Consider the following 14,207-nt stretch of genomic DNA (forward strand, 5'->3'; position numbering starts at 1 on the left):
TGCACAGAAATATTGGGTTTACAAACACACGTAGTTTTTAGGAAAGGTTCCGCCATGACATTCTCCTCTTAAACGACAGATTTACATTTGTTTGTATACCGTTAGATAATCAATACGATTTACAGCTGTTGGTAGGTTTTAATATTTAATATTTTGGGGCAGAGCCTGGCTGAGGTGTAAAAATAAGAGAAAGTCCATTTATATGATTTTTTGATTCTTTTGGAAAAAAGGCTGAGAATGTTTCCTCAACACGATGCATACTTTCAAATGTAAAAGCAAAATATTTAAAAAAAAATGTTTTTCTTCTATAAAAAAATGTACCACTGACATACAGTTGATGGCATTAACTTGTCTGTAACCTTGTCTACCTAAGACATGTACCATAAAACCATCAGCCTGAAAATAAGGTCACTAAATACAATCCTTCTACTATAATAATTTGTAGCACATTAAAACCATGCTTTATGTCTTCATGCACTGTGATGCCAAATACCACACAGTCAGGCTCCAGTGGCGTGTATCTGGATTCAGTGATGTTTTCTCAACAACTCACACTGATCGGTCCGAGCTCATGCCAGCCTCCTAATAATAAAAACAACATAAAGCCATGAATGTGAGCAACCTGAGCAAATAATGAGACTTACTTTGTTTGAGTTGGACGACGTCAATCCAATTATAGGATTTTTTTTTAAACTGATAAAACATTTTGGTAAACTTGTGTCCATATAGTCATATTCATATTTTATATGATCATTTTGGACAAATAAATGAGCAGGGCTGAGCAGAATGTGACAGGCTGGTTGTCAGGGTTGTGTAAAATAACTGATTTATCATTTTCCCCAAATTCATATACAAAGTCCAAGAACATTACATTCCTGAAATAATGGGGGTTACTCTGGTTTCCAAATACTTGATGGCTTGGAGGAAATGAGGGTTGAACTGTTCCTACATTATAGTCCATAGTTATTTAGGCAGTGACACTGTTTTTATTTCTGTGCTTGAGCGTCCCAGCACATTAGATCTGAAAGCGAGAACGGTCTCTTGAGCTTTAAGCACTGACTTTATTCTACATTTTGAAACTGACCTAACAATCAGGCTGGATTACAATTAGTTTTACAGCATTATTCAGTCTGTCAATGTGTTCCTTTGTATGATTTCTGCTTGGCCCGCTGACACTGAGGCAGTTTCCTTGTCCCTGATGGATCAGAAGGCATTTGACATTTCCCTGTGTTGTACTCAGTCATAATGATATACTCTATCATTTTTGTTCCAGTGATTTTATTTCTTTTTTATGTAAATATGTTACATTCCTTTAGTTGCCAACTCATGTTATCGCCCCTTTTTGCTGTCACAGTCTTTGTGCTGCTGTGTGACTCGGCAGGGATAGAGTTGGCTTAACCGAGTATTATCAGGGAGGACACCTGCTAACATCTATCAGTGTTCAAACAAGCTCTGACAACGAGGGCTTGAGTATTAAAGCTGCAAACGCTTTTAACACAATGAGTTAAATTACTATGTGCCGTCTCTACAGGTCCCCTCACTTTTACTTTGACAGTTTTTCAGCTTTCAGTGAAAAAGCTTTTGATAAAGCCCCTACATCTACCTGCCTAGTACCAGGATCAGACAGACACGCTTAAACTACTGTTATACTTTGTACATCCTGTAGTATATGAGGGCCTGCTAGAGTTCTAGAGGTATAAATGTAGTAATCAGAAGGTGTATGTGAGGCTTTGTGTAGATGCTCCACATCGCCACTACTGCGCATGCCCTTATAATATATCTATGCTAAATATGTGTAAGAACACTTCCGTCATTTAGCCATGATGGATGCAATCCCATAAAGACATGTTGCAAGTGGACAATCTACCTACAAATTCCACAAACGTCTGTCTGTCTGTATGTGGTACTCATATCTCTCAATAAACACACGACCAGCGCCCTGTAGCAGTCAGTGGGGACGGGGCAGTGTGCTAACAATCAGTCTGTGGACCGAGTTGAACGTGTCTTCTTCTACGTCCTCAGACAAACTGCAGCAGTGGTCAGCAACTGGGTCAAACCGTGGGTCAAAATTGGTGCCAGATCATTTTTAGTTAATGCGATCATTTTATAGGACTGAGATACAGACAGACAGACACACGAGCTCCTCCATCGTGGCAACAACATTCACAGAATCACTTCCTGTTTAACAATTTGTCTTCAAAGTAAATACACAACATTAATTTTGTTGCATTAATTATACTGAGCGTAATTACAGAGCTTTTATTCTGAAAAGTTGTGATCTTGGGTCGAAGATTGAAGATTGTGTTGATCACCAGTATATATAAATATGTTTGGTACCTAAAGAGCCCCTTCTTGTTATTGAGTTGAATTCTTTTTCCTTTTCCTGCAGTCTTACCCTTCATCCTGACAAAGTGCGAGTGGCATCCGGCCAATCCGCAGGGGTGGACAAAGACGGCAAGGTGACTACTGCAATCAAATGGAAGGCCCCTGGAAACTTTTTAAAATGCTATTCAATTTATTTGTGTATTAATGAACTTATTGTGTGAACAGTTCGCTTTGAAACTCTAACCATCGTGCAGATATAAAGTTTGTGCATGTATGTTAGCCCCTGCAGCCCTGTGTTCATATCTGGGACTCCACTTCCCTGGTCACGCTGCAGCAGATCGGCCTGGGAACCTTCCAGAAGGGAGTGGGATCAGTTGCGTTTTCTTTTGCCGTGAGTACATGTATAAAATCGACCTACTAATTCCACAAACATCTGTCTGTCTGTCTGTCTCGCAAACTGTTCAACTTATCAGCTTCTCACTCGGCTGATTGGTGCAATTTGGACACGCTGTTAATAAGAATTGACAAAGACATGCAACCGGAGCTCTGGAGTATTCACCGGTGGGGGGGGGCAGTGTGCCTTCACTCATCCGAGCTGAACATGTGTCCTCTACATCATCGCATAAACTTTAGCAGTGGTTGGCAATTGGGTCAAACTGCGAGTCCAAATCACCGCCTGATCATTTGGATAATTCGATTTTCACCATATTGGACTGAGACACAGACACAGACCCAGACCCAGACCCAGACCCAGACACAGACCCAGACACAGACACAGACACAGACACAGACACAGAGCTGCTCTCCGTCACGGCAACACAATTTGTAGAATCACTTCCTGTTTGGCAGTTTGTATTCAAAGTAAAAGCACATGTGTTTTGTTGCTGCAATGCTTTCATATCCAGCTGAATTACAGAGAGTTTTGAACTTGGCTCAGAAGGTTGTGTTGGTTGTTTAACAGACCTTTTAATACAATGTATGAAAAATAGCATCAAATCATTCAAACTTATATATAAGCCCCTCACGTGAACACTAATAAAGCAAATGAACACAAAGTATGAACGCAAAGCTTTGTAATTTCACTCTGCACCATAGGCTGTTATTAAAAAGCTCTGCACACAATGTCCAGCACACAAACAATAAAATGGTGGTTATAAGTAAATAAGTATTTGAGATTCTATAGAACAGGCACTGCGCTAGTTCTATAGAATCTCAAATACTTGTTCACAAATGATTTAGTCCAACTGCAGTGCGGAGCAGGCCTTTATTTGAAACAGGTCTCAGTTGTTTCACACAAAACAAATAAGACCTTTGTTCTCCTGTAAGTCGTTGAGAAGGTTCTTACACTTGCTTCATACCAATGGAAATTCTAAAGTCGAATCTATTGGAAATAGTAAATGCTTGTGTTAGAAAGAGAAAGTGAGAGTAGCAGAAAGATGAGTATGACATGACTCTGTGGATGTGGTGATTGAATCAGTGCTGTGGAATGTGCATCATGCCAGACTAGACCATGTTCTCTGACGGGCCTCTGACTGTTCTGTGATGTTGTTTCCAGGACTCTGGAGCCTTCCTGTGTGTGATCGATGACTCGAATGAGCACATGCTGTCAGTGTGGGACTGCAACAAGGGCACCAAGTACGCAGAGGTCAAGGTAAAGAAAGGAACCGACATGAGCCGGATGGGTTTAGTCATGAAGAAATGTAAACTTCTCATCACTTGCTTGAAGTGTGCTCACTTACTGTGCATTGTTAAGTTCTATTGACCATGGTGCGATAATAAGAGTTGCTATAATATGGGCATTATTATACTGCCACGATTTTGGAGAATCCACCAGCAAAACTGGAACATAATAATCATAACGTTTTCATAACCCTAATTTAGAGCGAGCCCTTTGTTATCCACATAGGGATCAGGTCATCGTGGTACCACCATGTTTCTACAGTAGCCCAGAATGGACCAATCCTCCTACATGCTTGGAAGGGGGAGAGATATTCAGTTGGTTGGTTTGTGCAACCTCACTGCCACATGTATCCCACTAAATCCTACACGCTGAACCTTTAAACTGCACCGGGGGGGGGCAGAATTGCAGACATGCTCATCAGATCCAGCAGTAGTAGTAGATGTGACACACTGCTCATGGTGGCAGTTATTACAATCCTGAGTGCAGATTCACGCTCCTTCTCGGACTCATTACAGTCAAATCTAAACCTGCACACATGACACACATTTTAGGGTCAAAACACTCCAGAGGATATCATGTTCTCTCATGTCATCTTGCCATATTTGTATGCACACTCTCATCTGTGGGTCGTTTTACTGGTGCAAATAGGCCAATGTAAATGAATACAGGGGAACTAAACAGGCCCCAAGTTGTAATCCAATGAAATCTTGAGAGAGCGCCTGTTTTTAAAGAAATAACTACGTTAATAAGCACAATTTCTGGGGGGGGGTATTATTATATTTGACATAATAAGTTAATGAGGTGATAATATGTTGTGTTTTCCAGCTTGTTGTGCAGTACAGGCTGTGTCAAACCTCTGATCTGACTCAGGATCCTTAGAGGTCTCTTGCGCTTTAGCCTGTTTTACATCAGGTGGTGTTTATGAAATGATGAGACGCTACAGGGTTTGAGAATCCATGCAGAAAAAAAACCCTCCCTAAAGACAAAGAATGTGAATCAATGCCCAATGCGGCTGCATGTTTAATGTATAGATGCCTTTTATAAAGAGCGTTCTGTTTGGAGAAATTTGACGTTGGGCGGGGGTGGGGGGTGGGGGTCTCTCTTAAGCTTTCATGGGCTTTTATCCCAAAATGCCTCAACTTCCCTGAGAGCAATTTCAGCTCGGCTGTCATAGCAACAGTGTAAATATTTTATACAGGGAATTTGTCTGCCTGCGTGCATATATAAATGTGTGTGTGTGTGTGTGTAGTGTGTGCTCTCTAATGCAGCAGGAAGAATATATAGGAGGCCGTTTGATCTCGTAAATCATCTCAAGTCAAGAATTGAATGGGCTTTTACAGGAACTTGTGTTTCGTGTGAGGTAGCATCCACTCCCCTGTGCGTGGGTTCACATGGGGAGGCAGCTCGGAGCTGGACAGGCCAACACTGACTGTATAAACACACGAGTTCATCCAGCAGGAACAAGATAATTATACCCCCAACCCCCTCTCCACGGCAGCTGGGGAGTCCATATGCCACTTTACAGCACGGCCATGAATGGAGCTTTTTGTGTGAAAATTATGATTCTATTCGTTCTGCACATACTGTGTACATGAGCATTGTAGACCTGCCTGTGGGGCCGTGTTGTATGCCACAGAAAACATCTAAAGCGAAACACACACACACACACCTTCACAGTTCCGTTCAAATTTATGTAAAAACAATTTTTTTTATTTAAATAAGGGCTGCATGAACTGATATTTGGGCCCAGAAAACTTTTGTTTCCACCAACTCCTGATAAAAATATCTGTCTCTTAAGCTTCCAAGTGCTCCAGTATGTTCACCAGCTGCTCTCTGACTGTCTGTCAGCTGTTTGTTTTTTAGACACATTTGGCAGATGCATTGTTTATTTAAAAAGATGCGTAAGGAATTCCGTAGTTGTCTGTCTTTAATTTTATTTATGAGCTCAACATTTTGTCCATTTTCAAAACATCAGCACGTTTTAAACACGTCATCAGTGGCACAAACTGTCTTGTACATAAAAATATATATATTTTTAAATATATAAAATATAAATAATAAAAAAGAATACTCAAAAATAGTAGATTTATTTTAATCAGTAATCTCTCTTATTGTTATGTTAGCATTTCATCCACGTTATCAGACTAACAATATCAGACTATTAGACTGTACCAGAGGATCAATTTCAGGACAACAACAACAGACTTTTTCCAGATTTTCACCTTACAGATAATTGTACAAATGGACAGTTGTTGCTTCCTGTCGTACATTTACTGCAGCTCTTTCCTATTTGTTCAAAGTTTTCCTGATTTCCTGTGTGTGTCCTCAGAGCACCAACGAGGCTGTGTTTTCTGTGGAGTTTAACCCAAGCGACAGCACCAGTATCATCACCTGTGGTAAATCCCACGTCTACTTCTGGACTCTCAACGCAGGCCAGTTCACCAAGAAACAAGGGATCTTTGGAGTAAGTTTATTTGACCTCTGTATCCTGACAATATTTGAAAGACATTGTGATTGCATGAGCAAGGACCAATGACTTTAAATGAAAATAGAGGACGCGTTTCCACTCCCTCCCTCTGTCCATAAACCATGGAGGTGAGCTGTGGTATCAAGGTCCTGCCGTTATGCGTGCTTGACCAATAGCAAGTCAATCTAATAATGTTCCACCCGCTTTTTAAATCAAACCAAACTTATCAGAAACATGAGCACTTAAACAAACATCACTGTGATGAGAACTACTAATGACAGAAACCAATTATTTGATTACCTTGATTTTTTTTTTAGTCGACCCCATGCTGCATCTATTAACATAGGGGAAGTTAGCAGCTTCCTCAGTTTAAAGGGCACAAACAAGAGAACTTAAATTTAAGATTAACCACACTAATTCAGAAAAGTACAAATATCACAACTGCATCACTTATGATAAAATATAGATTCTAACTCTTAACTGGACTGATTTGAACCACTAAAAGGTTTTAGTAATCCAGCACACAAATCTGAACCAGAAACTTACATCCCTAAATCCCAACAAAAACTGTAACAGTTCTGAGCTGTAGAGGTCCACTTTAATATCTAGTTTGCATCTACATAATATACAAAACATATATTTAGCCTATACAGTAAACGAGTACTGCCTGGTCAGTGTCACTGAAAGGAATTGTTTATATCCATAGTATAAGAAGAATAAAGCCACAGAAATGTTCATATTATAGTACCAACTTTAAGAAACGTATATTGCACGTTGATGTGGTTATGAACAATAGTCTATTTTTTCTGTTTCAGAAATACAAGAAGCCCAAGTTCATCCAGTGCTTTGTGTTCAGTCTGACTGGGGATGTTCTGACTGGAGACTCTGAAGGCAACATCCTGACGTGGGGAAAATCAGCTGCAGATATCAAAACTCTGGGTAAAGGAGCCAAAGGTCAGTGCTGTAATTATTTCATTTCAAAACTAGACGCAAAGCTCAGATTTGAAGCTGAAAGTTGAAGAGTTGATGTCAGAACCCTGGTAAAACCGGTAACAGGATTTAATGTTGAGGCGGTTAGATGTGTTTTTGGCTAAGTCAAACCATGAAGCCTTGCGAAATAACTTGCATTACTGATTCAGAATGAGCTCTTTCCATATAGACAGCGCATACATGTTAATCAGGTACTGGTTTTAATGTTCTATCTATATGCAGCTGTTATCAGAAATTATTCAAACACACTTTCTGTCGTTGTAGATTTAGTTGTGTGTAACATTGTTGTTTTACTGATCAATCTACACTTAATAATCTATAGTGGATGCATGTTTTAGAAATGTTTGCAAATTCAATTAAAAATAATCAAATTAAATCTCTCAATTACATTCAGGCTATTCATTCAGTAGTTTGGCAGACACTGTTATCCAAATCAACTTACAACTGCAGGAGCATTTCTAAAGCTACGGCCTAGTAGTGTTCCCAGACACCCGGACACTGGGTTGATTGATTGGGATGACTACATTTAATCTTAGAGGTTTAGTTGAAGATGGCGTTCCCTCATCCATGTAGATATTTCATATGAGTAAATATTTACATCCAACGGGGATAGGTATAGTTGGGTAATATTGACGTTGCAGTGATATGAGAATCTATGTGAGCAGATAACTGGACCCAAGGAAGTGGCGTATATTGCAAAAAGAAGGGGTCCCGGCACAGAGCCATGGTGTCCCCCTGTGGTTGTGTGTCCACACCATAAAACATTGAAAAAATGCCCATTAAGATCGGATTCAAACAAAAACGTGCTTTGCTGAGCTTTGCTGAGATGTCCATATAGGAGAGATCGCAGAGCAGGATGTGGTGATTCATTGTATCAAAGGCTGCTAATTGGTCCGACAAGATACAAACTAAAGGATGAGCTGCAGTTCTAGCTGCCCTTCGGGTTTCAATCACAGACAAGAGAGCCACTTCAGTGCAGTGGCAGCTCTTAAAGCCCAACTGATTTGGATCAAGGGGGGCCTTCCATTTCCGAGACCTGTTTGAAAACCACTCTCTTGATAGCCTTAGAAAAGAATAGAGACTGAGAATGAGTAGTAGTTTTCAACTTGAGCAAGGTCGAGTGAAGGCTTTTTGATTAATCTCCGTCAGAAACAATTATCATCACATGTGTGACTGCTGGCACAATGGTGGGACATATAGCTTGGAGGATGCTGGTATGAATGAGGTCCAGCGCCCAGGTAGTAGGACAACTACCAGTCAGGAGTATTGATACTGAGATGGGGAGTGAATGAGCGTTGACGCCCCTGTGGGAGCAGTTACAGCTTTCAGTCTTCTGGGTAAGTCCCTACAAGCTTTGCACATCTGGAATGTTGTGCAGTTTATCACGTTCTTCCTGTCAGATTCTCTCAGGCTCAATCAGATTGGATGCAAAGTGAGTGGCATCTTCTGGTTTATCCAGAAATGGTTTTTTCGTGTTGTGCTTGGCACCTCAAGTACAGTCAGAAGATTTTCCTGAAGACGATCCTGTGTTGTCTGGGCTTTATGCTTGGTTAATTTTCCATCTGATAAGTGAAATGTCACCACGGTCTCAGGCCCAGGATTCTGGAACCAGTTTTCTTTAAGGACCCCGCTGTATTCTCAGTTTTTTATTTTCTTTTTTCCATCTCTATCTATGAGATGACCAGAATCCTGCTTGCTTTTCATGTTTTTAATTTTTTTTCTACTTAGTCTTTTCTGGGTACAAGGTCCATACAGCTTAGTCTGTCTCTCATTTCCCACAGAGACCCTCCAGATAATGCGTCAAACCAGAGCCCATGAAGGCAGCGTGTTCACCCTGTGCATGCTGCAGGGCGGCGCTCTGCTCAGTGGAGGAGGGAAAGACCGCAAGATCATCCGCTGGAGTGCTGATCTGGCACCTGAGAGAGAGTGTGAGGTGAACCACAACTGTGTGTGTGTGTGTCTGTGTGTGTGTGTGTGTGTGTGTGATGCTGGTGACAGGTCTGAATTTAGAAAGTGAATTTACGCTCAAATAAAAGGGAATGCTATTTGATTAATATTAATAATTTTTTTCAGATTCCAGAAAACTTTGGGGCAGTCCGCACCCTCGCCGATGTGGATGGGGAGGAACTGTTAGTTGGTACGACACGAAACGCGATCCTCAGAGGCACCTTCTCAGACGGATTTGTGGCCATTGTGCAGGTGGGCTCATAATGTAGTTCTCTATTATTACTGTCACGCTTTTGGAGGCTTGCTTGCTATTTTAGGATTAGATCCTTTTGGACTGAAGCTGTCAGACACTTAATGTATTGTATGGTGGTTACAACAAGTGCAAACACACACTTCAGAAATTCGACAGGTGAACAGCTGGTGAGTCTGTGAAGCGTGCGGCCAAACAAAATAATGTTTCTATCGAGAAATACTTCAATAACTAGGCTACATTTTAATAAGCAGTAATAGAGTTTGTAAATTTAACTGAGAAGTTGGCTACTCCTGATTTTGATTTAGTTTTATTTCAAACTAATACAAAAAATACAGATAGGAATAGAATACGATGGAAATTCACAGGTATTTAAAACATAAGTGTAGTCTTAGTTAAGGCCCATTTCACATATTTTTACATCAATTAATTGAACATACATTTTTACATAAATTCATCAACACAGCATGGAAGGTGAGGAGCAGCTAAACTAATGCTTTGTAATTTACAAATCTTCAATATACATCACCGGCATTTCATATATAAGATCATATTTTCACTTATTGAAATACCTAATTTTGGGAAAGTTTTCCCAAAATCTTTTTACAATTGCCCTTCACCTCTCTGTTGATCCAATTTCCCTTTACCAGGAAACTGTTAAAAGCCTCGAAGAAGGAAACTAACGTTTCTGCATCTCTGCAAACACACATCCTCCAAAGCAGCACACTCACGCCGTAGAATTTAATCTAGACCTAATTTCACCTAAGATCCAGTGAATCTAAGGCACTGGGATACCACACACACATTCTTTTACTGAAAAAGATGGACACTGATTATGTTGTGTCACTTTGTATGTGGGTGTGTGTCTCAGGGTCATGTCGATGAGATGTGGGGACTGGCCACACACCCCTCCCAGAGCATCTTCCTCACCTGTGGCCACGACAGGCAGGTGTGTTTGTGGAACACAGAGGAATATAAGCTGGACTGGTGCATCAGCCTGGAGGTAGGAGAACCATTTTCCTTAATGCAACAACTTTATTCGCAGTGAGGATATTTTCCAGTATAGTAATAGTGTTTATATACTATCCTTGATACTCAGCACTGCCAGTTCTGTTCTGAATACCCCTGCTTGTTCTTGACAGGAATATGGACTGTGCGCTGGCTTCTGCCCGAATGGATCGGTGGTGTCAGTCGGCCTCAACACAGGAAGGTAACGTAAATGGTCTGTATTTAAATGGTCTGTCTTTATATGGCGTTTTTTCTAGTCTTGATGGCCACTCAAAACAGTACAGTACAGTTTTTTTTGGCATTCACCCATTCACATCCATTCATATGTCTATGGGCAGCACTTTTATTTTTCTATGAGGGGCTATTCGGAGTTCAGTGTCTTGCCCAAAGACAATTTGGCATGCAGATGGGATCGAACCTCCGACCTTCTGGTTAGAGGACGACCGCGCAATATTAGACTTAAAGCAGTCTATGGGGGAAAAGTTCTAAAGTTATATCAGACAATGATTATAGATTCAGTTTGTTATGTTCAGCATGTGAGAACCCTGTATCTGCAGGATTATGTAAACTGAACTGCTGACACATGATTGGCCCGATTGGATGAATATACAGGTGTAATAAAGTGCCTGCTGAGTGTATGGGCAGAGGGGAAAGAATATAGTTTACAGACGTGACTCAAAGAAAGTGAAAAAAGGAGCTTCACTAAACCTCGCTGTAAAAGACTGGTTATAATCACCTCTTCCTACAGGTGGATGGTCCTTGACCTGCTGACTAGAGAGGTGGTCTCTGAATCCACTGACGGGAACGAGCAGCTGTCGGTCATGAGATACTCCCCAGGTCAGAGTTCCCTGCCTGCTCACTGTTATCTAACTACTCTCTGTCATAAAGCTGTAGAAATTACAGCTGTGTTAGGACTTTGGTATGTGATGTCAGCGTGCTGTTTGTTTTTAATAACCCTCCTGTGTTTGCTTCTTCACACAAAACACATGCATTGAGATAGTGCTACTACACTCTGATAAGTCTGCAAACAAGTGGTAATTTGACATTAATTTAAGGTATTTTTTTGTCAAATTAGTGTGAATGTATTCTATTTTTTTTTAATATAAATTATAATTATATATGACTGGATTCAGGGGATAGGGATGTTGGGGTTAATGGATAGTGCACTAACCACACAGATGTTTTTTATTTCAGAATTTGTAACTGTATTTTTGACAGTTGGTTGTAAAGATGTAATAAAAGATGAGGAAAGAACATAAACAGCCATTAAATATATAACTGAATTGACTAATTGAATTGAATAATTGAATGTAAAACTCTATTTGGAAATGCAATTTAAAAAGAATTACATTTTTATTCGAATTAAGATCACACATTTTAATCAGGTAGTTCAAAAGGCAGTTTCCTTTCCCCATTTCAAATTTCTATTTCCCTGCTGCCTTTCCTTCCTGTTTTCTGTTCAATTCGCTGACTCATTTGGCCTCTTTTGGACAGTTTTGTATTGTTTTTGTAATTTGAAATATTCATTGAAGTTTTCTTTATTTCAATTTCTTTTTAATTTATTTATTTGTCATTTTGCCTATTTATTGATAAATTAATAATCAGATAAATGATTATTGATAATAAAAACAATTTATGCTTGTGACTTATGAAGTGGTTTTTACCATAAAAACAGATTGGGAATATTGACTGATCTATATCCATAGTCCTAACCCTAACCCCCTATGAAGAAGCTGGTTTTCACAAGAGCCAAAATTTCAGCCTAAACTAAATTTCAGTGCACTATTTTGCATTAAATGACAAAAGCCTAGATCCTAGAAAGACATTGTGGAAATCTGCTTTATCTATGTGAACTGCCTCTTGTGTTTACAGATGGAAGCTTTTTAGCTGTTGGGTCTCACGACAACTTCATTTACATCTACAACGTGACAGAGAGCGGCCGGCGCTACATCCGCTTCGGGAAATGTAATGTGAGTTAAATGTCAAATGACCATCTCTAAAAATGTGGTCCTCGTGTTTTGTTATGACTCACTCTGACTTCCTGTAAGTCTGTTTTGTGCTCTGCCTTCTCACCCATGGGGTTGGCTGTCACTTGTAATGAGTTTTTCTTCATAAACACTGTAAAGAATACCAACAAAAGTAAAGGTCTGCTGATATTCTGTATATTTATTATTCATTTATATGAAAATATTATATTTATTATTTATTTACAGAGCCAAACCAATAATCAAAGTCCCCATTATAGTCCCACGTCCTTCACAAATGTATTGTGAGGCGCTTTTGAAGATGAAAGAGTGAACCTGGCCCGTACCTTTATCTGCTACTCTCAAATTTGACCCCTGAACCTGACACAACACCCAAGCTGCTGCATGTCCTCCCCACTGGGAACTGCCACTCTGCTGGCTACGTAAGACACTGACAGGTGGCTGGAGAGGTAGTGAGAGAGAAAAGAAAAACAAAAACACAAGAATTGTGAATGCCCAACAACATGAAACATCTAAATCATGACCTCTAGTTAGTGATAGATCTGTTTTGACCATTTCTATGCTTATTTCAGCAACTTTCATATCTTAACAAGACCATGTGCATGCAAATCTTTATAAAGCGTGTAAGAAGAAACCCTCAGAAAGAATCCAGCCTTCACATTAGATCATTATCCAGTGAATATGGGCGTGTGGCATTTCATTGGTCTACTTTAGAACAATCAGTTATCTTGTAATCAGAAGTACAAAATATGGAGACAATGAGCCACAGACATATTTTTTCAAATATAATAAATATATATATATATATATATATATGTATATCGGTTGATATATCAGCATCAGAAGTTTTTTAATTCTCCAATATCGGTATCGGTCCCCAAAAATCCATATCGGTCAGACTCTAGTTGCTTTGTCTTTTTATGGGATTCATTGAAGAAAGAAAATTCAGAAGGACACATCCTTATTCTTTTAAACCTGAGTTCCCAGTTGGGTCATGGGGCATTGTGTGACACTACATCTGTTCGTCTCTCCCATTAGGGTCACTCCAGCTTCATAACTCACTTGGATTGGTCCAAAGACGGGAAGTACATCATGTCTAACTCTGGCGACTATGAGATCCTTTACTGTAAGTGAGCATATACATGTAGCATTTTGCACTGAAGCCCCCAGACAGCATGATGATCACCTCCTCTGACTGTGACTTCACAGGGGACATCGCGGCAGGGTGCAAACTGTTGAGGAATCGCTTTGAGAGCAAAGACAGAGAGTGGGCCTCCTACACCTGTGTGCTGGGCTTCCATGTCATGGGTGAGAAACACCAAAGTGCAACGTCTCCACCCTGTGATATTTCCCTTTGCGTGAAGTGACGATGACCGTGCTGCTGTGGTTGTTCCAGGTGTGTGGTTAGAGGGCTCCGATGGCACGGACATCAACGCCCTGTGTCGCTCTCATAGTGAGAGGATGGTGGCTGTAGCTGATGACTTCTGTAAAGTCCACCTCTTCCAGTACCCCTGTCCCAAACCAAAGGTAAAACGCTTTCCTTAGATATGTTCG

At 40.2% G+C, this 14,207-nt stretch overlaps 1 protein-coding gene across 2 annotated transcripts in view; it reads left to right on the forward strand.

Annotated features, from left to right (window-relative positions):
- eml3 (EMAP like 3) overlaps positions 1 to 14,207 on the forward strand; it is a 50,043-nt gene that overhangs the window by 33,395 nt on the left and 2,441 nt on the right. For both annotated transcript variants that reach the window (XM_035149396.1, XM_035149398.1), the window contains 14 exons: positions 2,390 to 2,459; positions 2,606 to 2,716; positions 3,881 to 3,976; positions 6,336 to 6,470; positions 7,289 to 7,427; positions 9,245 to 9,396; positions 9,537 to 9,662; positions 10,532 to 10,663; positions 10,803 to 10,870; positions 11,417 to 11,505; positions 12,541 to 12,638; positions 13,692 to 13,779; positions 13,863 to 13,961; positions 14,050 to 14,180. In XM_035149396.1, coding sequence (XP_035005287.1) covers positions 2,390 to 2,459; positions 2,606 to 2,716; positions 3,881 to 3,976; positions 6,336 to 6,470; positions 7,289 to 7,427; positions 9,245 to 9,396; positions 9,537 to 9,662; positions 10,532 to 10,663; positions 10,803 to 10,870; positions 11,417 to 11,505; positions 12,541 to 12,638; positions 13,692 to 13,779; positions 13,863 to 13,961; positions 14,050 to 14,180 — 1,534 coding nt within the window. The remainder of the gene's footprint in view (positions 1 to 2,389; positions 2,460 to 2,605; positions 2,717 to 3,880; positions 3,977 to 6,335; positions 6,471 to 7,288; positions 7,428 to 9,244; positions 9,397 to 9,536; positions 9,663 to 10,531; positions 10,664 to 10,802; positions 10,871 to 11,416; positions 11,506 to 12,540; positions 12,639 to 13,691; positions 13,780 to 13,862; positions 13,962 to 14,049; positions 14,181 to 14,207) is intronic.

The sequence above is a fragment of the Hippoglossus stenolepis genome, chromosome 23 (genome assembly GCF_022539355.2).
Source record: "Hippoglossus stenolepis isolate QCI-W04-F060 chromosome 23, HSTE1.2, whole genome shotgun sequence".
Classification (NCBI taxonomy): domain Eukaryota; kingdom Metazoa; phylum Chordata; class Actinopteri; order Pleuronectiformes; family Pleuronectidae; genus Hippoglossus; species Hippoglossus stenolepis.